Here is a 24,006-nt window from a genome sequence, read left to right on the forward strand (position 1 = left end):
GACAACCAGATCCGACCTGCACATACCTCCGTATATGGCTCGCCGAATGGGCATGTGCGCGTCGTAACTTCTACCCCTCTAAGCATGCCGAGGTAGTATAAAAAGCTCGGGCGATTTGCTTTTCCAATGTCGTTAGCCCTCACCCCGAGTCCCCCACCCTACCCTCGCCTTGCATCCCTCCTCTTGAACGCCACTCGATCTAAGTGAAGCTATACTGCGATAATGGCCCGCATCGTACTGTTCCTCTTTGCACTTCTCGCGTCTCTCGTTGTGGTACTTGCATCGCCTGTTCCGATACATGACGTCCAAGTGCTCGAGAAGCGCGTTCAACACACCGGAAGAGTGAGTGTTACTTTTTTGTTTCTTTGCACCGAGCGCTCATGACATCTCTTCTCAGGGTACCTGGTTTCATCCTGGTCAGTCTTTGTACCATCTTCCACCTTGTCTCCGTTATTGAAGTTGCACTCAATACAGGCCTGGGTAACTGCGGCGAATGGAACAATGACAACGATCCCATCGTCGCCATGGGCAAGGCTTTCTACGACCGCAACCAAGGCAGCAATTGTAACCAGGTATCTGTTTCCATTCGCAACGCACACCAAGATCACCACCTCTAACCACCCCATCACAAACAGTGGATGCAAATTGTAAACACAGCGAACGGAAATACTGCTTATGCAAAGACAGTCGATAGCTGTGAATCATGCGGCGACAACGACATTGGTCCGTATCTTATCTCTTTTTGTCTCTTGAATCGTTCGATACTCACCTCTTCGTAACAAGATATGTCCCCAGCCGTATTCCAACAACTCGCACCACTTTCTCAAGGCCAGCTCGTCGTCACCTGGCACTTCCAACCGAAATAGATCCCCCACCATCCTCGGCTGCGTCATCCATCTTCCCCGCTTTCGTCTCTTGCGTCATCTTCCCTGCCACGATTTCAGAATACGACCCTGCCCTGCGATACATTGACGTTGAACGTTCTACCCCCGACCGCCCACATGACGCCATTTTTATCAGCATCATTATCTTATGACACTCTTCCATCTTCGTCATGCAGCATAGACAGACAGAACGCGCTTGATGCGCCTGAAATTTTTCAATCCCCTGGATCATTCATACATAGAAAGGAAGAAAGCAAGTTCTTCTTCTCCTCCATCCGGTTTTGATGGATGTTGTATTATTATTTGGATTTCCCTTACCGCGCACGATATTATGAGACGATTTCTTCTACGACAATTTTTTTTAAAAGCCTCGAGACGCCGTTTACTGATTCCACGCTTTGACGCTTCATGTTCTTTAAATTTTAACTTTTATATCAATTCCGCGTCCCCCCTAAGTGGGCGGTACTAAGTAGCAGAATCAGTACTTGCTTCCCCTTCATCATCGCATCGTTGTTTGAATGGCCGTGTCATTCAACGTCGTAAGTATGCTCCCCTTCAGTTGCTCCCATGAGCGATGTAAGTGAGCTCCATTTCGCTGGATAGAGGGGAGGAAGTAGAAGCAACCGAGGTGATTGGAGTCGGAAATATATCAGGGGGATGCCTTTCAGGGGCCCAGAGCCCAGGGGGGATGGTCATTGAGACTATAATTAGACTCGCTCAACTTAGGACTTTGCCAAGCGCAATCAAAGTGCAATGGTACCAAGACGCTCAGGTTTTGCCAGACGCTCAGGTTTTGCCAGACGCTCAGGTTTTGCCCAGACGCTCAGGTTTTGCTCGGACTCTTTGTTTGAAGTCTTAGATCGCCCGCTTTCCAAGACTCAAATTGGAGGAGCCCAGCAAGCCCTAGGCACACACAAGCCAAACGCGACAGTTATCTTATCTGTATGAGGCACTCCAGAGCGGTCCCAATGACGAACAACAGTCACAAAAAAAACCGAAGGCCAAAATTTCAAGTTTTACTTACATAGCAACCAGAACGAAAAGAAAATCACGGATTCAAGACCAAGTGCATAACATGAGAGCAGCAAAACAAAAAGCGATCAAACCAAAACTCTGTGCATGTGCGTAAAAAATGTGGTAGTACATGTTGATGCTTGCGGATAGATAGGTAGGTAGATGTAGCTTGCGAGGGGGATGGATCGTAGTTCGTCGAGGGAAAAGATATACGTGACTGTGCGATGCGGGAAGGGGAGGGGAGGGGGGATATTGCAAAGGGGTCAGTCAGAGGGGGGATATTGCATGGGGTAATGGGGAGGAGGGTCATGATCAAGAGCCAAAAGTTCATATACATGAAACGAAATCCACATGAAATGGAATCCCTTGAAAGAAATTTCGTCAAATCAAATAAAAACATCAAAGTTCACTCGTTCGGCAGGCAGCCCAATCGACTGCCTTTCTTCTTCCTTTGTTTCCTCTTCAAGAATGAGACATGTTCTCTTCGTCATCGCGTTATGCTCAGAAAAAGAGTGCAAGAAGAACCAAGGAGGCCATGCCCCAAGAGGAGATCTTGAATAGGCAGCTTGAACGGTGTACAGACCACGCGGCGCTGGACTGACTTGTGGTGCTCGCAGAAGCAGAGGCTGCGCTCCCCGAGACTGACGAAGATGACGCCGACGAGCCGGAGGTTGTCGATGTGGGTACCGTAACCGTCGTCGACGAATCGAGGGTGGTCGTCGTCGTTGACTCGCTTATCCCACCGGTTATGACAGACCCAGTGAAAGGGGGGCTCGTCCAATCCGTCGACGTTGAGGTCGACGGTTGCGGTGTGGCCGCGAGTGAGCCACTACCAGTAATCGCGGTGATAGCAAACGAAGGACTCGTATTACCGGAATCGCCAAATACTGATCGAAGCAAAGCAGGTCAGAGCAGTTCGCATCAAAGGTCATGTGGTACGCACAGACGATTAAGTAGTCCGTCCTAGGGGGAACGTTGGGAACGGTGATTTGAACCTTTCCATCGCGTAGTTTGAACCCCTTTGCGAGGGGGTTGGCTGAACGAAATGATTGTAGTCAGCGATGATAGATAACGGAGAAATGATGATAGATAGGTCGGCGTTGAATGATGCGCGCAAGTACGCTTGGCAGTGCCTTGCACCCTGCACATCCACCGAGCTTTCCGACCCTGCCAACGTAGAACTCAACTCACTAAAATCGAGGTTCAGGCTGTTACTTTCGTTGTAGCCCAGGATAATCTGGCCTATAGGATTTGTGATCTGCGAATCCGGAGGAAGGTCCGAAGTATCCCTATCATTTATTGGACGCGTCAGCTGAGCCGGAACTTGTGTGGAAGAAGACAATTCAACGCACCAGGTGACGAGCTGCGTAGTTCCAATGGGCCAAACGCTGTTCGCATCAGGACTCGTTATGTGGGGCGCGACGACATCGCGGCGAGATAGTGGGGATGCATGTACTTGAGTGAAAAACGTATAGGCGAAGCATATGGTGGTAGTGAGCTTGAGAAGACCGAACATGATGTGATGGAACTCTGTGGGGAGATTAGCTTTTATCGCTGCCGACATCAGTGGGTAGTAGGCTCTCTCACAGTTTTGGATAGGCGTGTCTGGGCGTATTAGGTGGTGGGAGACAAAGTGAAGCCTGCCAGCAAAGTCCTAAACATTCTGTCACTTTGGTTTAAGTACTCCTGGATGTCATGTGACCGTATGAAGCGCCCGTCGGGTGACATGGGTGCATATGGAGGAGAATTCTCCCATATAGTTTTTTTTCAAATTCAGATGCGAGATTATGAGGAGTATATACTAGCTAGTGATACATGCGTAATACACAGAGAAGCAGGTGATTGGGATGAGAGCAATTAGAATGCAAGGGTCCGTAACGTGAATGTCAACTTTTTATACAAGTCCATGAGAGTCGTTGTTTTGTGTGTCCATCGTAATTCATTGGGTAATGGTAAAGTAGGAGCCGTTGTTTCCGGAATCACCGAAAACTAGAGAACAAAGACTTAGTCCCACGAAACGTCGCAACGATAAGGTTCAACATACCAATGATCTGATATTTGTGACCTGAGGCGACGTTTGGCACCGTCACCTTTATTTCACCAAGCAGGATGTTAAAACCCTCAGCCAAAGGGTTGGCTACAATGGAATGAGAACTTGACCAGTGTGAGTGGAAGAAGGAACGTACCAAAGTCAAGGACACCATTGTTGGAAAGGATAATCTCGCCCTTGTTGTTGGTGATCTGCTTGGGAGGGTTGGTAACGTTCCTGCAGGTGCAGATCAGATTAGCGGCGGTAGTGATTTGCGGTTTGCATTTGGGCTTACCACTTGACTGTTTGCTCGGTACCGACTTTCCAGACGGTGCCTTTGCCCGGGGAGATCACGGGTGGAACGAATACATCGCGTTTGAGCAGCTCGGCGCTGATTGGCGCAGCGGTGGAGAAGGAAAGAAGGGCGCAGAGCGTGAAGATGATTGTCGTGAGGAAGAATTTCATGATGGTCAGAGAGGTCGTGAGGTTGCTATTGGTTGAGTCGTTGAGAAAATGAGTTGTTGGGTGATGAGAGTGGAGTAACTTGCCTGTGGCTTTTATAAATCCATGGCTACGGATGGTGACGGAGCAATGTTGTCCGTGCATCCTCGAAAGCAGTGCGTGATGACGGTTGTAGGCAAGAATGATCATGAGTGATCGTGAAAAGCTGTGATAATGATCGTAAGCTGGAGGCGGTAAGGTTTCTACCAGGCTAGCCTAAGGACGCACCTAGAACCTTCTCTTCTCTGCCATTGTAAATCCTATCGGCCCAGAATCCTCGTAAACTTGCTTGTAAAACAGATGCCTTCGGGCTTCGCTTGCTCTGCCCGCAGTTCTCTGTGACGTCGATAGCACGCGTGGTACACAACGTGTCGTTCTATGGAGGAGATAAGCGGGATGTCGACGTCTTCTGCGTGCTCAAGGTTTGGCGAAAGCAGCGGAACACGGAAGACGCACAACATGAACTGCGCCACGGTACCTTCAAACACACCTTATGTCCCGTTCTCAATCATGGGATTGGCTTAGTCTTCCCCGAGAGAGCGACTTCGACCTCAGCGCCTGACCCGAATGCTGGCATTTGGAAGATCCAGCTTTGACGCAAACTCAGGAGGTGGCCATCGATCTTATTGACTCATTATGGTTTCTTTCGTAGATTGTTTTTGTCGTCGACGTCGTAACTTGTTGGTCATACTCGAAGACGAGAAGCACCCGTAACACGTGTATGAGGAATGACGGTGACTGCAATGGTACGGGTACCACACGGCGCACTCCGTATGGAGGCCAATAACGTCAAAAATTATCTGTTCATCATTCGTTGGGCTGCTGGGACATGACCTGCCGTCTGTGATTTCCTCGTCGACTTCTAGTCTTGCGGATCCATCTTCTAGTGCACATCCTTCGACTAGCACAACACGGGTCGTCATTCACCGACGCTAGCCAACATATCGCGGCTCGCCTAGCCAGAATCACCCATACCCGCAAGCAGGTGCTCTCTTTCTGCGAGCATGGCCCACTAGAACGTCCGGGCCGGGGTATTGGCTTAATAAAATCATTTATTGAGTACGTCTACTGTGGCTGAATTCCATGATTTCATCAAGAGCAGGTTTACTAGTAAAAGGGGTGGATCATGCAGATCTACGATATGTGCATACTTACTCGACTTTGACTATCTGCTCGGTCGTTCATCCCCGTCGGGTGGCTCTTTGTGTCTGTCTATCTTATGGACGATCAATAGCGATAATGTCGTATTACAAGCTTGTGGCGCGGACGTCCGGTCCTGTGAAGTGTAACGCTTGTCGAATGGTTTCACGATATATGGTATGAGTCTAATCGTTCATCGTCGTGGTACGTTCGGGATTATTTTCGCCGTTTTACTGGTGACTGGTGGATCTGAACAGGATTCACTTGACAGGCCTGTGTTCAAATTTCTGTCAATCTCGGAGTGCAAAGACCCGAGACGCACAGAGCTTTCCAGTGGACCCGACATTGATTCCGCCTTGAGTCGCGCTTACGTCTCTGGCCCGTCGGCATTTGGGCATCCCGACCTTTGTGTGGAGGATCGGCTTGATCCGGTGATGATGAAGCTGGCGAAGATTTATTTTATTTTTATGCTCTCGACCTGAGCCAGTCTTGTCCATACGACTTCTGCGATTTTTTTGTTCTCGGAAGTCGATCTGACCTGTGCGTTCATGTGACCGCCCTTGTCGATCTGTAGACCTAAACTCCTCGATCTTCAGCTTGCCGTCGACCTGAAGATCGACATTGTTGCTGGTGAAGGATGATACTTTTCGATCTGGTAGGACTGAATATGTTCGATAAACGCATCCTTTGCGGCTTGGGTTTCGTCTTGACTTTGCATTTTTTTTTACTCGAGCTTTGAGGTAAGCAGTAGCTTTTACGGAGCAAGTATGAATCGTCTACATGCTTCCCAACGGCACAATCGGGACACAAGCCGCTTTTTACGACACCAGTATTGTTGGATTTTATCTACTTTAATTTGGAACTTTGGTCTTGTCAAAAATGTCAAGACACGCGGCGACGTCAGAGGTCCCTAGCGCTACCGACTATGGGAGCGATGGCGGACCACTTTCTGTTTGGGCTTTCCTCTACGCCTCCTTGACCTACGTATTCAAGGGAAGGAAAAAAAGTGAAGAGTTCCCAAGGGTATGTGTAGCTTTTGTTGAGTTCATCATTCTCGACATTCTCGACATTAAAAAAGCGTCACCTGAGCGATTCGAACACTCGCGGTCAAAGACCAACCGCTTTGTTGTTAGCAGGCGATCCCGTTAACCACTCCGGCAAAGTGACAGTTGCAATTCCTTGGTTACATCCATGCATGAATACGATGGAACGGGCTAACATTGCAATTTTTACAGTGGCTTTTATCGAAGCCCATTCTAGACTCCGGTCACGGCTTGCGTCAGAAACCCTAAGAGAATAATTGACCTCAAAATACTCATCCATAGGTGCTCCCTTCGGTCAACGCCAGCGCCATGGACAGTCCTAGACTCCTAGTCAATGTCAGTCATGCGCGGGAGTGAATCAAGCGGGAGCAAACAACGCGTACACAAACGCGTTTAAGTAGTGACAATTCGTGACATTTAACAGACCATGTCACACTCGAAATTTCGCTGTCTTTCGTCCTGACCCTTGGACACGGCCACCTGAGACAGACACCCTCCACAACTAGCTCACCCTCCAGCTCGCCGTTGTCGACGTTCAGGATGGCTCTCCTCACACCACCCAGCACTTCTCACCGACTGGACAAGGAGAACTTCAAATTCACTGTCACCGCGCCGTTGCCAGGTCGCGTCGTTTGGTCGTCTCACAACTCATACCACTCTCTCACAACGCCACCCAAGCCCTGCGTCGCGTCCAGGGAACGCCCCGTAAAGTCAATTCTTAAGAGACGGCAGGAAACTACCACTTTGCTGGCAGTGCCAGATGACAACACCAAGGAGCGAGAGGTGACCCCGGAGCCTGCGGATCCCCTGGTGAACCTAAGCTACCTGGAACATCCTGTTTCGATAATACTCAAAGGCGCCGACGCGTCGTTACGCGACCTTATTGAAGGGTATAGTGTGCTGGCAGTCCGACTTCGCACCTCAGTCACAGATTCCACCGACGCTGACGCATCGTGGCCACTCTTCCAACCTCTGAGAAAAAATAGGGAGGCGTTTGTGGATGCGGTAGTGAGGGATCTTGGGAAGGCTTTAGTTAACCCTGCAAGCGTGATGCCCTGCACCGAGGAGGTAGTGGATGAATGGTTAAAAGACGAAGAACACCTCCCCAAGTTTAGCCTCCCGTCACCACGGAGCAGTCCAGTGAAGAAACGCGGTATGTCGGCAGAGCAAGCTAAGTACGCGCGCGACCTTGCCACGACGTGCCTCTCTGTTATCAGACTTCTTTCCGTGGTGCTCTCCACGCCTGCGATTTACAGTGTTTTCGAAAGTACGTTGTAAACCTTCACTTTCTGCCAGTTGATTAACGATGTCGTTATAGCGGAGGATTTGCGGACGATGTTGACCTCAATATTAGCAATCCCCCTTGCCGAGGAACTGCCCACACCAAACGCACGAAAGACACGCGCACTGGCCATTTGGCTTCTTCAAGTCCAACGACTCCCATCTGACGTTCTCCATCCGGCTGGAGATCGTATAGCGTATGCGCTTCGACGTGGCATGGATGGCGAACTTGGCAAGGAAGGAAAGAAAGGCTCCGCTAATGATGGCCTCAAGGTGCATATATCCGGCTCTTGCCTCCTATAACCCACTAATATCTTTTTCTTTTAGGCTGTCCACGACCTGTCTATCTTTCTGCCTGCCACATTTGTTCCATCCTTTATAGAAATTCTACCATCAATCCTTTCCAACCTCCTCGCACCCACCCTCGCCTTGCGGATACAAGCATGCCACGCTCTCGGAGGATTCGTTCTAGGCACCATTTCCATCCCACAATCCCATCACCACACGCGTATAGCCAACATAATTGCTGATCATCTTACCACTATCCCTGTGACGCCAACCAAGAAATCACCGAGCAAGCTTTCAGAGGCACCTATCGTGCGAACCCTTCGAACGACCATGGTTGCTGTAGATCCTACCAATGTCGCCCAAGGTCCAGTATGGGCTATCAGCGTTTTGTCTTGCTTTGTCGTTCTTCTTGGCTCCAAATTATACACAAACCAGAAACTCGGCAGGTTGGTTTGCTCGCTGCTCACCCTTGCCAGCGCACACAAGAAGAGCACGGTCCGTGGCCTCTTGTGTGTTGCATGGCGTGTCGTAACCTGGGCGTATGCTGCACCGCCTTTGCCCCTAGTGATGGGGGAAGAATCTGAAGTTGAGGAAGGCAACGAGGTCGTTCGACCAGAAACTTTGTCCAAAGAATCACTGTGGAGGATCCTAGTGACTGTTGTTGACTGCCAAGCAGGCGTAGCAACAATTGCTGCCCTCATGGCAGACGAGTCTGAAGAAGGCCTTCAGAAGACTTTTCACGTCCTCGTCGCAATGATCAATAAAGCTGGGAAAACATGCGGCGACGCTGTTGCCGTTCTCCAGCATCTACTCAGCTTTGAATCTCGACCCCGCGAATGGAATATCAACCATCTGATTCCGGAATCTCTCTTTTCTTCAAATCCTGGGCTCCTCACAGCTGACTTCAAAAACCTGTCCGCTGCCGTCCAGCCTCTCCTCCAACAAGTGCCGACTATTGATGATATCAGGTGTCTAACGAAGGAGGAAGTTGCGATAGGATGGGTATTTGATGGTATTGTTTCGGTCTGGTGGACTGCACTGAATATGCTCGAAATGGACGACGAGGGTTTGCCGGTAAGTCTGTTCACGGTTTCTTGTAACCGTTCAGCTGATGTTATGTTTAGAATGAACTTGCATACATATGGAAAATTCTGTTGAAAACGACAGTGAATGTGCTTCAAGGTAAATTTTCGATTATTTTGCATCAGGATCAATCTTAAGATTATCATCTTTTCTAGAATCCGAGGATAATGAGGGCATAGCTGCCTTTGGGCGTCGCGCCGCAAAGATCCTGACCGAAATCCTTAGCAACCCTAGGCTTAACTTTACAGTGAAGCCTGCGTCACCTGGTGTTGAGAAGTCAATATCCCCTATTAAATTCGGCACCTCCGTCCGTGACGACGTCAGACCAGGCAACTGCACCAATGGCGAACACAAAGCAAGAACCGTTCAAAAATTGTGGAAAACAATGCGTATTCTGTTCCCTAGTGCGCAACTTGGCGATGCTGGAGAACACCTGCTCAAGTCATTGTTGGACAATGAGAGGGAGCTCGTGGATCCTTTGAGCGAGGGTAGTGCTCGGGCTGTTTGGGCCTCTTTATGCACGGATGTGCTCAGTGTCTGTGACGTAGACTCGATGCGGGACTTCTGGGGATGCGGAGAGGGCGGGAGGAAGTGGGACTGGACAAGTGAAGACAAGGAAACTATTTGGAAGACTTGCGCCGAAAAGTGGAAGAAGGTTCAAGGTCATTGGGAAGCAGGTGTCGTTTTGCTTGGTGTGCCGTTCACGTATGTCTTGTCCCTGCTGAAAAAGAGAAAGAATGCTGATTGTCGCCTACAGGGATGCCAATCAATGGGGCCTCAGAACCGAGGAAGATGCCCAATGGGGAGAGCTCCTCGAACAGGTGATCAGCAAGGCATACGACTACGGCTTGGATTCCCAGACTGTCCTCGACAATATCACGACTTTCATCTCAACCAACCAAGCGCCCACCAGTGGAATCTCCTCGACGCGCGCGGCAGAACTACTCATTTCCCATCTGGACATCGTGGAAGCGCGCGAGATCCCAGAGGTCCTCGTCGAGTTCGTCAACGACACTATGCGCTCGACCTATCCTCCTGAACCGAGGAACAAGCCCTTGTCATTGTGGCTTGTTAGAAGCATTACCCAGATGATTACTGATTGTCCTTTGGAGTTGTGCCTGCAAATGCTGGGGATTCTCCAGGAAGGCTTATGCTTGTGGCTGTCGGATGAGTACGAGTGCTGGTCAATGGATGAGCTGGACTACAACGTAAGTTTGATCTAAAAATAGTCAGTTCGCGCGTCTAATTGGTTGTCTCGTTTTAGATCATCCCCCTGTACCAGTTCCTCTTGAACAAGATTCGGGGGCTCCCGCAGGATATTGCGTCTCTTGAAATTTTGGCACCTATCCTTGATTCAGTGTTTTCTGGTCGTACGATGCCGCCAGCTGCTGCTGAGGCTTTCAACGAATATTGGCAATTTACATATGCCAACATGCCAGTCCCAGAAGCAGGCTGGCCACAAAAGGTTCTCCACTGTCTCGGATTGGAGGATGCCTCAAAACGCGCGCCTTCTGAATCGGAGCGTTCACCTACATTGTCTCCAGCAGCCCCCATCATCCCCCCAAGCACCCCTCTACTTTCTGCATCCTTCAACCTACAATCACCTCGACGACCTCACAGGCCTCTCACCACGTCTTTCGAGACCTTCCCTTTGCCTATGCGATCTCCCGAATCCCCTGTCCGTCGACGAACTGCTTCGTCGTCTTCTTACCACCCAACCACTCCAAAACGAACCCCGTTATGCTCCATCTCCAATCAATCAGGCGGTTCTCCTGCGAAACGTAGGAGGATTGGCGATGCAGACGAAGAGGAGAGCGCTAACAAGGAAAACGCGTCTCCTCGCTCACAATTGCCTGCCACTCCCATTACAGTGGCTGAGAAAATTGCCGCTTTGGGGCTCAGCTTACAACCCCTCAGCTCAAAGAAAAGGCTTTTCGCTGATGAGGAGGTTGCTTGTTCCGACTCGGATGCGAGCATTGCTCGCCCATCACCGACGAAGAAGCTGAAGCTTAGGGAAAGGATGTGTGCTAAAAGTGTAACCCCGAAATCCAAGGGACTTCCAGTCAGCCTTGTTTCGCCACCAAGTACTTGTAGCAGCAAAGAGAGCGAGGACGAGCGATATGTGGAGAACGCTCTTCTGCCCTTGCCTAGCTTGTTGTTACCGTTTCCCATGCAGGCAACCAGCGATCAGGATACGAGTGAAGATGACTCCTGCCCCCCAACGCCCACGCCTGTCACCCGCAAAAGGATTTTTATGGATGCTGTGGTTGTACCCACTCTCCAACAAGTTCTGCGGAAGAGGAAGTTGGAGCACTCGCAGAGTTTTGAATCATTGATGATTGCGTCATCATCGGACCGACTGCCCTTCCCTACTCGCAAGACACCGCGGATCATGAAGAGGGCTGTCAGCGATATCATCCCCGCCGCTTTGGGGAAGAGGAGAAAGAGCAGTGATTCGGATCCTTTCCTTGTAATCTCGTCGACGTCGGCTCCTCTCCCTGCGTTACGTGTGACGCAGAGTGTACGTCCGATTATGAGGACGTATTCCTTGCGTTCTCAGAAAATGGCTTCTAGTGATGATGACCCCCACATTGGACAAGTCACACCGAGCTATCTTATGTCTTCTTCCACTATGGCCCTACGCAAGCGCAAGCTTGAACATGGCTCGACGATGGAGGATGTTTTCGCTTCTGAAATGCCTGGAAGTGATGATTCCGTTGCGAGCCTTGAGTCTCCAACCAAGGATGTTGTGGTGAGGAGGCAGAGAGTTGGCCTTCAATGGTAGAATGTTCCTGTTGTTTCCCTCGTGCTGTTAGTTAGATTTTATTTTGTATCATTATTGATTTGTGGATTGTATTATAGTCAATATATCTAGTCTGTCGTGGACGTCGACCAGTGTAGTTTTTAGGACTTGAAGCTTGAAGCTCAATTGAGAAACCCCTTTCCGAGGCGATCGGCGTTTGTGACTTACCTCGCAACTTTATCCAGTCAAATTGACAGGAAACTCACTCACAACCTCGCTCCTATGGCAAATTTACTCCGCTCTGCGAAATCTGGGAATGATTGGTCAACGAATGAATTGCTTGCATACAACATCGATGTTCAACGTGAAGACGTCGTTAACTTCTTTGGACATGACCTTGGCTCAATCGACCACCTTGATTCCAACCTCTTCTCCTCCGCTGATCCCACCCTTGCTGTTGATTTCTCCCAGGAAACCTATCGCTTTCTTGCGCACCTTGATCTGGCAACGCGTGCAGATGCTGGGCTGGAGAATGACATCATTGAGTTTGCGAGAAGTGTTCTTCAAGTTACGGGTTTCGACCAGAGAGGCACGGTCCTTCGCGCGCGATACAATATTCTTTTCACCATCTGTGGGGATAGTCATCAAGTCGCCAGATCGGACGTGTGTCTTGTTCCCCTCAACTCCATGATTCTTCTCGCCGTTCAGGCTGATAAGGCGAGTAACCCCGAGCCTCAAATCATCGCAGAGGCGATTGCTGCCTTTCAACACAACAATCAGAAGCGCGTGGATCTCAATCTTCCCGTACTCGACTTGATGACCATTCCGTGTATTACCATGGTGGGAACACGGCCATTCTTTTACCAAGTCCCGGTTACACGGCAGCTTAGTGACTGTGTCGCGACTGGTCAATTCCCCTCTCAGCCAACGGTCGTTAAACGTTGTGGTCCGCCTGCCAGACAAAGGACCTTCGAAGGCATGGAAGTCCCGGATTATCGGCGCGTCGCCCTACAATACTACGATGCTTTCCGTGGTGTGGCGAAAGATTGCTGGGCTACGTTCCTCGAGGGCTGCGATTAATGTCTCTTAGTTATGAAGGAACTGAATTTGATCAAACGACGATATGGGTTTGCGAGGATGAATCGATTATCTCGTTTGTGGTGGTGTTCAACAATCAAAGCACATACATACGAAGATATGGGCACACCGTGGAGCCCAGGCCATCCCCCACTGTTTCGTAAACATTCAGATACCTGAACCGGCTGCCCAATATTAAATTCTATGTAAAATCTGGCCCTCTTAATCTTGTGCCGTGAACTTGCCAGTGGTTGTTTAATTACTTATCATGAGGCTGGGACACGGAAGTGCGAATTTTCAACAACAAATTTATTTAATCAAGCAATAACGACGAAAAAATCAAAATAATAACATCATAATGACAACGACGAGCAAACATTGAGCTAGTTGCATGACCATTGAAGCTTGAAAGGTTGAACGTTGAAGCTTTTGAAGCTTTGAATCTGGCGAATGAGCTAGCCCTAAACGAAGCAGAAACGTTCACGTGAAGAGAACAATGGTTGCAAACTTAACAGTAATCGTGGCCTTGTTGTGGCCACTGGCCACCAAGCCACCAGAAGCCACCAAGTCAGTGACTCAGGACAACGCGTCCTTCATAGCTATATAGTCTGTATTCAGCTTTTGCTTGGTACGTATCCCGACATGTCTGAACCGATAGCGGCTAACCATACCGCGTTTACCAGAGCAACCGTATCAGGCTCACCGATCAAAAAGAACCTTCAAGGCTGCCTACCAATCAATCTCGCGAAAAGGAAGTTCGAAGACATGAGGAGACAGTTGGAGCGAGAAATGAGAGGCCTATGGGTTGGGCCGATGCCTGTTCAAGAATTTATGGATGATTTTTTACCCTTGAGCGACATCAACCCAATGCCTAAAGTGCCAGAAGACCTCATTCAAAGCTTGCCATCGACGGGAGACAAGACGATGCCGACCAAACTGGTGAGCCATATTTCTTTGAGTTGTAACGCACAATTTTATATGGATCAAGTGGAGATCGTACAACGCGCAGGACTGTTCCCTGGTCTGAAGCTCGTTGACACATCGAATCACCACGACAACAACGCAGACGACCACAAGAAAATCAGGCCTGACATGTCTGCGTATCTCAGCAAGGTCGCCACCGCCAAGAACGTTATTCGATTCGAGGCGGAAGAATTAATGTTTGAGCTCAAGCCTCCTTCAGCACCGGCGCATCCATTCAAAGACCCCAAACCTACCGCGACTACAGAGCAGTTGACAGAACACTCGTTCGAGACGAATACGGACGCCGGAATCTTGTGTCGAGGGCAGATCGCGTCATATTTCACAGAGTGGTTCAGTCGCCAGCATCGCACGCACGGGTTTTTGGTCTACGTTGCGAACGACGGGATGCGGTTTATCAGAGCCGACCGCTCTGGGGCGATCGTTTCTCGGTCATTTGACTGGCGACAGGAACCACAAACTTTCGCAGAATTTCTCTGGCGATTCGCTCACCTCACACCTGAGCAACGTGGACGTGACACAACCGTGCGTCCTGCCACACCACGCGAAAAAGGTCTCGCTCATCTCAACCTACGACCTTGGGAGCCCAAGAAGGAACGGCCCATCATCGTTCTTCAAGTACCTGAAGACCAAGGTGGATTCCGTGAGGTCATTGCTTGGGGAGCGATGGCCGACGCGGATTCGCTGACTGGTAGAGCAACGCGTGCTTGGCCGGTATACGACCTCAAGCTCGAGAAGGTCGTCTTTCTGAAGGATTCTTGGCGCTCCCTTGTGGTGGGAATGGAGAAAGAATCAGAGATTCTATCGGATCTCAATAAGGCAGGCGTGCGCAACGTTCCGAAGCTCATCTGCGGCGACGACATTGACGGTCACCTCACACTCACCCAAAAATTCATTTCCAAGCCTTGGAACGCTGGCGGGACGGGGATCACCTCTCGCGCTCAACATCGCTTTCTCGAAGATTTTGTTGGCAAACATCTATGCCACTTTACCTCATCGAAACAACTGATGCAAGCTGTTTATGATGCGTTTATCGGTACGCACTATGTTAAACATTTAAGTTGCGATGGCAGCCAACGTTGCCTTTAGCTCATCAAGACGCATATGAAAAGTGCGGAATACTTCATCGCGACGTGAGCGGAAACAATGTTATGATGAAGGATGACGGAAGAGGAATCCTTAATGACTGGGATCAAGCCAGAAGAGTTGCCGATATGGCCAGTGGTCCTCGACAGCTGTTCCGTTCGGCAAGTTAAATTTATCCATTCTGTGAGATCGCGCTAATGGGTAAATAGGGAACTTGGCATTTTATGTCAGTTTTGCTTCTCGAAAATCCGGATAAACTACAAGACCTTCAAGACGATATTGAATCCTTCGTCTACGTTGTTTTGTTTCACGTCCTTCGATATGTGAATCATACCCAAGTGCATAAGATCCATTCCATCATGGAGGAGATATTCGACGACTGCAAATTAGATGATCATGGCAACTTTACAGGGGGGCGCGGAAAGAGGTCTTTACTCTTCGATTCAGGGGAACTTGGTCCCGATTTTGCTGTCGTCGACAACACGCCCTTGCAACAATGGCTCCTGTTCGCATTCGAAGCCGCAGCAGATTGGCTGTCGTACGCGACTCTTCGGACACGTAAGTACCTTCGGGCTCGAGGGTTGCGGCGGACCATTATGAGGCAACTGTACGAAGGCAGTTCGGATTCGGGGGTGGATCAACCTCAGCCCGATACTGCTGATCCCTCCGACGCTACCGTACATCTCATTTTTCATGACCATCGCAGGCTAGGGGCTATATGGCAATCCATCCTTGACAAAGGCAACTGGCCTCAAGACGATGGACCTGTTGATAACCTCTCAAAGTCGTCGCTTCTGAAACGTACACGCAACGACGACCCCTTCAACCTTGACGTTGGATCTCCTCTCAAGAAACACCGGACAACTTTGTCCACCCCCTACGCGACTTCGGCACCAGCCCACGCACCACTGCGAAATTTCGTAGGTGGGGCGACTGTTCCAGCGCCACCCATACCTCCACGGTCCTCAATTCGGCTAAGTCGAAAAGCAGCTAGAAAATCTGGGTTATCTCTTGGAGGTGGTTGTTGAAAAAGCATCTGAAACTAAGTACCCAGTACTCGCATTGCATTTGTCATTATCCATGTAATATAACCACATCCTACACTATATCCTGACCACTTATATCTAACTTCAGTGAACCACGAGTAAGTTCTATTGGTTGTACCGTCTTGTACGTAGCACCATTTGCTATGTAAAAATTAAATCTGGCCCTCTCATCATGATTCACACGGAAGTGCGAGTTTTCAACTCAAGCAATGTCACACAACCAAAAAACCAAAACTACAACACTATGACTACAACGATGAGCGAACGTTTACCACTACAAAAAGAATCGGTTAGGAACAAAGGCTTAGGGAAGGCTGCCGTTGAAGATCTGAGCGAGCACCGAGGTCAGTATTCAACGTGGAAGATGTCGAACGGACTAGGCAGGTGATGTATTGAGATCAGAGGATGTACAGCGACAAAGACCCGACAAAGACTACTTACTTGGACACGCGAGTACGCGAGGCTCGAAGGCAAGTCTTAACGTTGCCCGCACGCGGACCGGTTTCCTCGGTTCTCGCCGCTCGGATAAGCCAGCATCTTTACGTGACGTTTCTCGATGGAGCCATCGTGATCGGAATCAGGTCGTCATATCGGACTGAATCCAGCGACCAAGTTCCCTGCTGGGTAAAAGATTATTATAAAGGTAAGCGTCAGCACTTTGAGCGCCCATCACTCCTCCTTTCACTCCCATATTCATGTCCAGTCAGCTTCTAGACACGCCAGCAAAGCACCCATTCTCCGTCATCGCGTTGGCTGACAGGGTCTGCAGCGGTGTCCTTGAGGCAGCTGTAAGAACAGGATGGTCACCCGTCACCAAAGTGGCTGAGGCTGCCGTCGTGAAGTACGTTCTTCCTTTTCACTTTTTGACCTCCAATTAACGAGGGAGTTAGGCTCTTGCAGAACATTCGCGTTGGACAACTGCGAATAGTGACAAATCGACAAACCTACACCTTACCTGCAGAAGACGCTGAGCATGATGAGGCGGGCGTCAAGGCTGAAATTAGGGTTGTCAACGACAGCTTCTGGGTTCGGTTGTGTACAATGAGCGACCTCGGCTTTGCCGAAGCTTTTATGTATGGAGATGTGCAGTGCGACGATTTGATATCACTATTCCAGGTCAGCGTTGACAGGCGAAGTCATATCGTTCACAAGGGCTAACATGCCCGGCAGATATTTCTCATAAATAAGGATAACCTCTCTAATTTGAACTCCCGATTCTCATACCTGATGTCGCTTCCCCAAAAACTTACCTCTTACCGTTTTCTCAATACCATTGGAAATTCGCGATCGAATATCTCGGCCCATTATGACATCTCCAATGATATGTTTGCCGGTGCGTCTTGAATAGCTTCATACGTAGGGCCAGTCTAAAGGCCAGACTCTTTCAGGCTTCCTATCCGAAGATATGACATACTCATGCGGTATCTTCAAAGACCTGGATAGCGATCTTAGACGAAAAAGCACCAGCGCCCACGAGTGGACTAGCGGGCAAAGCTTAGAAAGCCTACTGGAACCCCGAAAAACTCTTCCTTTATCGCCACCGCTCTCTCAACCCGAAACGCCAGCAGAATCGGGCCAGATACCTCTCAATGGGATCACTTTATTTCAACAGAACGAAGGACCCGAAGACGAACTGAAAACTTCTCAGACTCGTAAATTACAGCACATCATCAAAAAAGCCGGGATACGCGACGGAAACCGCGTTTTAGAAATCGGATCTGGATGGGGTTCTATGGCCATGACTATCGCCCAGCAATACCCAAATGTAACAGTGGACACCCTGACACTCTCTGTGCAACAACAGTCGCTAGCGCAGGACCGTATACGAGCTCTTGGCCCAGACATTGCCAACCGGATTACAGTACACCTTGTGGACTATCGCGCAATGCCTGCAGAGTGGGAAGGCGTTTTTGATAGAGTGATTAGCGTAGAGATGATAGAAAATGTCGGGCATGAATTTTTAGAACGATATTGGAGCGTTGTAGATTGGGCGATGAAGAAGAAGGGAGGTGTTGGTGTTGTTCAGGTGATTACTATACCTGAGGCTCGTGAGTATATACCGTCGTTTTCCTCGAGAGGAAGCTGACACCCCACTCAACAGGATTCGAAAAATACATGCACGAAATAGACTTTATTCGGAAATGGGTGCGTCCTTCAATTTCTAGCCGAACACAAATCTAACTTGCATTGTTATTAAAATCGGTAAAATATAGAGTGAGTACCGTCGGAGAATTTATCCAATTCTGAAGGCTAACTTGAACCAGTCTTTCCAGGGGGTCTCCTGCCATCCCTTACTTTCCTCCTTCAAACTCTCCAATCTGGCTCCAAAGGACGCCTCGTTGTTGACTCCATTTCCAATATTGGGCCGCACTATGCGCGCACACTGCGAGAATGGAGGCGACGCTTTGAGGCCAAATTTGAGAGCGTTATTGTTCCCGCCCTCAGACGCGAATATCCTGACGTGATGGGTGTCAAGTGCGACCCAATTAAAGCGCGAGAAGAGGTTGAGGTATTTAGACGGAAATGGATCTGTAAGCGCCGTGTCTTTTTCTTTCTACTCTACAACTTGAAGCCGAGACCCTGTCCTCTAGATTATTACTGCTATTGTGAAATAGGGTTCACGACACGAACCTTGGGAGGCAAGCCACCTATTGTTTCTTCGTACGAGCCTTCCTAATTATTTCGTGACAGATCATATCATTACGTTTGTGCGGGAGGGATACCAAGATTATGGGTGTGACGTCTACGATTAGGCTGTCCTTTCCTATGCGTAAGTCTACCCTTCTTCTGTCCGGATGGAACTGACAATTCACGCAACGCCTCAATGATCAAACTTAGAGCATACCAAATAATTTTTTTTCTAGCGCGTTGCGGCGCTTCTCCATTGTGCGTGTATGGAGATTTCCGATGCGTTTACCGACTATCATACAACCGGAGACGGAGCGCAGATCTTTTTTATTATTATCTCATTTTCTCCCTGAATGATACACTCTGATCCATAAGTCGTCCATCAGAAACAGAAGAGAAATATAATAAGATACACTGGAAACGAATGGAAATAAAGATAGAGAGATAGAAAATAAAAGGTGTTGGGACGTAAGTAGACATCGTCAGTCAAGCTGGAGCTGACTTAGGAATTGCCGGACCGAGAAGGCTCACCGTCCCGCACGAGTTTTTTACACATCTGTTCGTCTAAGACCTGATTTATTCGATTCGCAAGCCTCCTCGCCTGCATGAGATCTTGGACCGCGATCTGCGACACACCGTCTGTGTCTGCAACAACGGCATACGCGTGTTGTAACGCGTCCAGCTGGGCTTCACTCACTGCGTTTCGTTTCAGCGCGGTTCGATGGAGTGACGCAGACCCTGTTTCTGGTTCAGGAGCTGTTTGGGATCGATCTCTTCGTCTCGATTCTTCTGGGTACGAACTACGCAAAGGTATTGGAAGGATGTTGCCTGCGAAAGCAAAAAAAAATGGTAAAAGCTAGTTGAATGACATTTTCCAGCTCACGTACCTTCTTCAGTGTGATCCGCGTCATCTTTGATGAAATCACTACTTCGTTCAAAGGAGGTCTCTGGTGCATCCGGGTCTGTAAAAAAGGCAAGTTTCTTCAACTAAGTCAAAGTATTGAAAAGTAAAATCCACATACCGGAACCACCTTGTAATTCGTACTTTATCCTTTTCAAGTCCTCCGCGGAGACCCCAGCTTCCCAACTACTGTACTCATCGGATGGTGGAAAGGCCGGAGAACGAGCAGGGCTCTCAGGAAGCTCGATGCGACGCTGTCTCTTTAGTTGACGCGATGGCTGAGACAGTGAATGCTCGGATATCAGAGAAATAGAAGGGGCTCGAGTGACGGGTTCGGAAGCAAATTTCCTCTTCCTTCGAGAAGGTGACGGCGTGTTCTCGGGAGCATGCGTAGTTTCCTCGCCCGAATGAAGTTCTGCAATGTTCGGTTCGGTTCTTCGCCGCTTTGAACTGAGGTTTGCTAGAGAATACATTAGCTTTACGCATATTTTATGATAATCAACTCGCTTGTGGTGTCAGCCAAACGGTTCGTTCCGGAAAAGGTTGGAGCCTCAGAGCAGCCACGCGATCTTCGGGGGCTTGTCGTTCTTGGGACACCTGCAAGGCTTCGGGAGATGACGTCGCGGTCGAGAGAATGGCGAGAGATGGTTGGATCATTGACGGTGCTTGTGGAACTGGTATATCCTTGCAGAGCAATAAGGGCCGGCGGCGCATGAGACGCCTTTGGTGTGAGTGAGCGCCGTGGAGATACCGAGCCTCGGAATCGGATTTGAGCAGGGGACGGTGGCATTTGTTGGACCGGCGTTGTTGGATTCTCCTCATCGTAATGTGGTACAACGGACGCGTTGATGGCAGCCGACGGAGTTTCTGGAATGGATCGCAATTGTTCTACATTGTACGCTTCATATTCAGGTCTCGCGGATGTGAGAGGTTGAGAGTCAGGAATGACGGAAGACTGTACGTGTGTCACAATTGTTCCTGCGACGCATGAAAGCTTACTTACTGTGCTTTGTGATTGCGAATCAAGTGAAATCCCTTCAGCGAGGCTGTTATTACGCCAATCGCTGAAGGCCTTCAAACAAACTCGAATATTATCGGGTATTTGTTTTTTGATATGAGGTTGACTGTGGTATGTTTCCCGCCAAAAGTCTTCGAACGCTAGTGGGCCTACCGCTGGGTCAGGAATGCGGGTAAATGCAGAAATGAGAAAAGGTTCGAGAGTTTGGAGCGTGTCAATGGATGGCTCTAGTTCAGAAAGAAGAGAGAGGGAACTACAGTAAAGCTTCGTGATCTGGGTTGTTGACCGATAAATAGAATCCAAGGTTTACACTGTTGGGAAACTCACAAGATCGTGATGGTCCTCCTCTGACAGTCGTTTTCTCTCGTCCTTTAACCAAAGACTCAAGCCAACTTGAGTCATAGACAATAGTTGAACGACGGCAGAACTTGGAGTATATGAAATTATGCTGCCCAGGGCATACAAAATTTTTAACGCGACCGTGACGGATTCCGATGTGTAGAGGTCCGAAAGGACACCGTTCACCAAGAAAAGCAATTCTGCTTGTCCGTCATGGCTTAAAGATTTTGTAACGCTGGACAAGAGTAATGCAATCAAGCTTGGTTGTTGCTTCAGCCTACAACTCAAATCGTCAACCACGTTTGGACTCAGTAGGGTTATGAAATGAAAAAACGAACGTTTCTACTTTGCCAGCTCCAAGATTCTGCAGGAAATGAGCGATGACTTTGCTTCCTGTGCCACCAGCAGCGTTGGCTTGGGTAACCGCTTTTCTCAGGATATCTTCCCAAACGCTAACATCTAATTCAGCTATCGCCCACGCGCTGACTCAGGTTAGCATTCCCGTCAATAAAATAGGGGAAGAATTTGGCCTACCCCAAAGGGACGACAAGGAGCAATACCAACTCCTCCCAGCTACATTCATCGCTAGCAAGTTGTCGTTCCGCCATTAATAGCCAGAGTTGCTTCGTTACTTGAAGCTCTTTCTCCTCCTTTCGACTTTCGCTCCTCACGAAAAGTATGTGAATGATGGTGGGAATCCCGATGGAAATCAAATCGTCGCATAGCTGGTTCCACAAGGCTTTGACGCTATTGTTCTCAAAGCCAAAAGTTTGTTCCAAAATTGCCGCCAGAATGATTTCTGCAGGGGAAGCAAGCCAGGATTTCTCAAATACGTTTTTCATGACCGTCCACAGTTTCTTCACCAGGAATAGTTCCCGAATTTGGGCATCGCATTCTTCTGTGGGTATAACGAAACGCGAAACCAGGGAAGAAATTTTGACAGCGAATGCCGATGACGTTGTCAGATGACGGTGGCCCTGCGTTAATTGTGCTTGAACCAGTAGAAGAGCTTGCCAGATAAACACAAGGTCGTCCTTACACATGTATGTTAGCATATTTAAATAGAATGTGGCTAGCTGATCTACCCACCGTAACCCCCGTGGTACTCTCAGAAATAGATCGCTCGGCTAGATAAATCCATACATCCATAATCTTGCCCCAGTGATCGTTGATTTCCGTCTCCGAAAGGGGTCGCACAAGCGCAACGCTTGCATGTGGTATAGAACTCAAAAAGGCTTCCAGGTCACAGCCTACTTTTAGTAGGGATCCATCGATGAGCTCGTGCGGAAAAAGTGGCAATTCTTTCGAAGCGTCGACAGGGCCCAATGAAGAATGGGGGATGCCTATGGAGCCAACAAATCTCTTTAAAAGTCTCAATCCTTCATTTGTCGAGCTGAGTGGTTGTACAGCCAATTCCCGGGTGATAGCGATAGCTTTCGAGATGTCAGAGTCTTCAGAATCCTCGCTGGTATCAGAGCAAGGACTTTGAAGCAATGCAGCAACGAGAGACAGCCCCGCCCCACCTCTAAGTTCTTGTTTTACGAGAAGAAAAGCACCAAGTCTAGTGTCCGCGTCGCGTTTTTGACCATCGCCATGGCCGACCGGAGTGCGAGAGAATGCCCAGATGAGAGTCCGCCATATGGGCGAAACGGAGATACGACGGTGGTGATACCGTTCGACGGTCGTAACAACTACCTTCAGACTTTTCGAGTGACAGAAGAGAGAAAAATCGGAGAGAACAAGTAGTGATATGTGGACCGAAAACGCCCAGGAGGCACCTCTTCCTTCCCAGAAGGGATCTTTCCCATCCAAAGCGGTCTTCAGGAGGTCAGGCAAGAGATTTCCCGTCCGGAAAGATTTCTTTCGGGGCACCTGGGAAGCCAGGTATGAGTGAATATCTCGAGATATTTTTTCCTGAATGTCGATAAAACGATCCAGTGTAGAGATCTTTGCAAAGGCAAAACCAGTGAGTGCGGAAGCTGCTTGGAACCTCCCCTCCAGGGTTCCTTCTGTAAGGTGTCCCAAAATGGATGGTAGCAGTATGGATAAGGGCCCAAAAGACTCAGTGGGAAATCGCATCAAGAGACGATGGGTTGCCTAAAATTGATTAGTGCAAAATACAATCCAGCATAAAAGGTAACACCTTGATCGCATCCAATTTGGCTGTATCGCTTCCTGTGTCTTTATCAATGGCGTCTCTTAAGACAGAGATAATCTGAGGAATTTCGGGAATGACGATTGCAGGTGGCAGCTGTTGAACTTGAAGAATCCAGATTATCAAAGCGCATGTTTTGCGCGCATTGTGCGTCGGCAGCTGGTACGCTTGGCACACTTCGAGGATTTGGCGCAGTAAGGACGCAAGCGCGTTGTCTGGATTTAAGTAAGCACAAAGCACGACAATCATCCTGGTTCTCTAACCTTGAAAGATTGAAGACAATAGGTCGAATGCAAAAATCATAGATAGAAGACGAAGCGCGTGGTGGCACGCTGTCGCGAGATCAATAGCGGTTTGGAGTTCGTCTTCCCTCACCAGATCGTCCGTATAAAACGACACAGCAGGCGGGGATGGTTCACGTGAGAAAGGACTCGATAATGCAAGTCGGATATCCCGATCCAGACATTGTGCGAGATCCGATGCATGGGTCTTCATCACAGCCAGTGCAGGCGGAAGTTCGTTGGCCGACAGAATGTCCTTCATTTCAGCGCGTATTCTGATAGAAAGGATGCTGTACGATTCCGTGATATCGTGAAGAGTAATGTGCTCATAGCCAGGATCTTGGACAGATTCCGAGAGCGTTTCAAGAGGTGATAAAAGATATGAGGGGTCCCACATGGGTCGGCGGTCTTGCGTCGACTTTGTGGGCGTCGATTGACGTGACATATGTACAACGGTTTCGGGCAGATTTCGCGTCAAGCCTGTCATC

At 49.1% G+C, this 24,006-nt stretch overlaps 7 protein-coding genes across 7 annotated transcripts; 4 read left to right on the forward strand and 3 right to left on the reverse strand.

The window, feature by feature from the left end:
• The first annotated feature begins 138 nt into the window (after positions 1 to 138).
• Positions 139 to 1,390, forward strand: LACBIDRAFT_292422 (expansin family protein). The gene is made up of 5 exons (XM_001875637.1): positions 139 to 342; positions 398 to 416; positions 475 to 572; positions 636 to 723; positions 784 to 1,390. Exons 1-5 carry the CDS (start codon positions 223 to 225, stop codon positions 864 to 866), a joined length of 408 nt encoding a protein of 135 aa, XP_001875672.1. The 5' UTR covers positions 139 to 222; the 3' UTR covers positions 867 to 1,390.
• Positions 1,391 to 1,918: 528 nt separating this feature from the next.
• On the reverse strand, positions 1,919 to 3,538 carry LACBIDRAFT_292424 (uncharacterized protein). Its single transcript, XM_001876064.1, has 5 exons — positions 3,486 to 3,538; positions 3,251 to 3,428; positions 3,090 to 3,187; positions 2,842 to 2,934; positions 1,919 to 2,785 (listed from the first exon to the last, which is right to left on the reverse strand). The coding sequence occupies exons 2-5, from the start codon at positions 3,412 to 3,414 to the stop codon at positions 2,400 to 2,402; spliced, it is 741 nt and encodes a 246-aa protein (XP_001876099.1). The 5' UTR covers positions 3,415 to 3,428; positions 3,486 to 3,538; the 3' UTR covers positions 1,919 to 2,399.
• A 128-nt stretch (positions 3,539 to 3,666) lies between these two features.
• LACBIDRAFT_292425 (uncharacterized protein) lies at positions 3,667 to 4,454 on the reverse strand. Its single transcript, XM_001876065.1, has 4 exons — positions 4,223 to 4,454; positions 4,085 to 4,164; positions 3,943 to 4,035; positions 3,667 to 3,887 (listed from the first exon to the last, which is right to left on the reverse strand). Exons 1-4 carry the CDS (start codon positions 4,390 to 4,392, stop codon positions 3,838 to 3,840), a joined length of 393 nt encoding a protein of 130 aa, XP_001876100.1. The 5' UTR covers positions 4,393 to 4,454; the 3' UTR covers positions 3,667 to 3,837.
• Positions 4,455 to 6,447: 1,993 nt separating this feature from the next.
• LACBIDRAFT_322652 (uncharacterized protein) lies at positions 6,448 to 13,086 on the forward strand (the record flags this gene model as incomplete). Its single annotated transcript, XM_001875638.1, has 11 exons — positions 6,448 to 6,591; positions 6,804 to 6,846; positions 7,036 to 7,878; positions 7,930 to 8,165; positions 8,220 to 9,254; positions 9,305 to 9,362; positions 9,419 to 9,968; positions 10,021 to 10,471; positions 10,528 to 11,784; positions 11,824 to 12,015; positions 12,172 to 13,086. The coding sequence occupies 11 exons, from the start codon at positions 6,448 to 6,450 to the stop codon at positions 13,084 to 13,086; spliced, it is 5,724 nt and encodes a 1,907-aa protein (XP_001875673.1).
• Positions 13,087 to 13,848: 762 nt separating this feature from the next.
• LACBIDRAFT_308731 (uncharacterized protein) lies at positions 13,849 to 16,178 on the forward strand (the record flags this gene model as incomplete). Its single annotated transcript, XM_001875639.1, has 4 exons — positions 13,849 to 14,022; positions 14,077 to 15,100; positions 15,154 to 15,311; positions 15,360 to 16,178. 4 exons carry the CDS (start codon positions 13,849 to 13,851, stop codon positions 16,176 to 16,178), a joined length of 2,175 nt encoding a protein of 724 aa, XP_001875674.1.
• A 1,011-nt stretch (positions 16,179 to 17,189) lies between these two features.
• On the forward strand, positions 17,190 to 18,873 carry CFS3.2 (cyclopropane-fatty-acyl-phospholipid synthase; the record flags this gene model as incomplete). The annotated part of the gene is made up of 8 exons (XM_001875640.1): positions 17,190 to 17,312; positions 17,367 to 17,529; positions 17,585 to 17,617; positions 17,640 to 17,672; positions 17,816 to 18,244; positions 18,461 to 18,664; positions 18,689 to 18,727; positions 18,788 to 18,873. Coding segments are annotated over 8 exons (1,110 nt in total), but the record flags the coding sequence as incomplete, so codon positions are not given.
• Positions 18,874 to 19,326: 453 nt separating this feature from the next.
• On the reverse strand, positions 19,327 to 24,005 carry LACBIDRAFT_308733 (uncharacterized protein; the record flags this gene model as incomplete). The annotated part of the gene is made up of 11 exons (XM_001876066.1): positions 19,327 to 19,652; positions 19,712 to 19,786; positions 19,847 to 20,185; positions 20,233 to 20,680; positions 20,729 to 21,016; positions 21,071 to 21,359; positions 21,421 to 21,564; positions 21,617 to 22,116; positions 22,172 to 23,179; positions 23,226 to 23,452; positions 23,501 to 24,005. 11 exons carry the CDS (start codon positions 24,003 to 24,005, stop codon positions 19,327 to 19,329), a joined length of 4,149 nt encoding a protein of 1,382 aa, XP_001876101.1.
• Between the last annotated feature and the right edge of the window lies 1 nt (position 24,006).

This window comes from Laccaria bicolor, genomic scaffold (assembly GCF_000143565.1).
Source record: "Laccaria bicolor S238N-H82 LACBIscaffold_3 genomic scaffold, whole genome shotgun sequence".
Lineage (NCBI taxonomy): Eukaryota > Fungi > Basidiomycota > Agaricomycetes > Agaricales > Hydnangiaceae > Laccaria > Laccaria bicolor.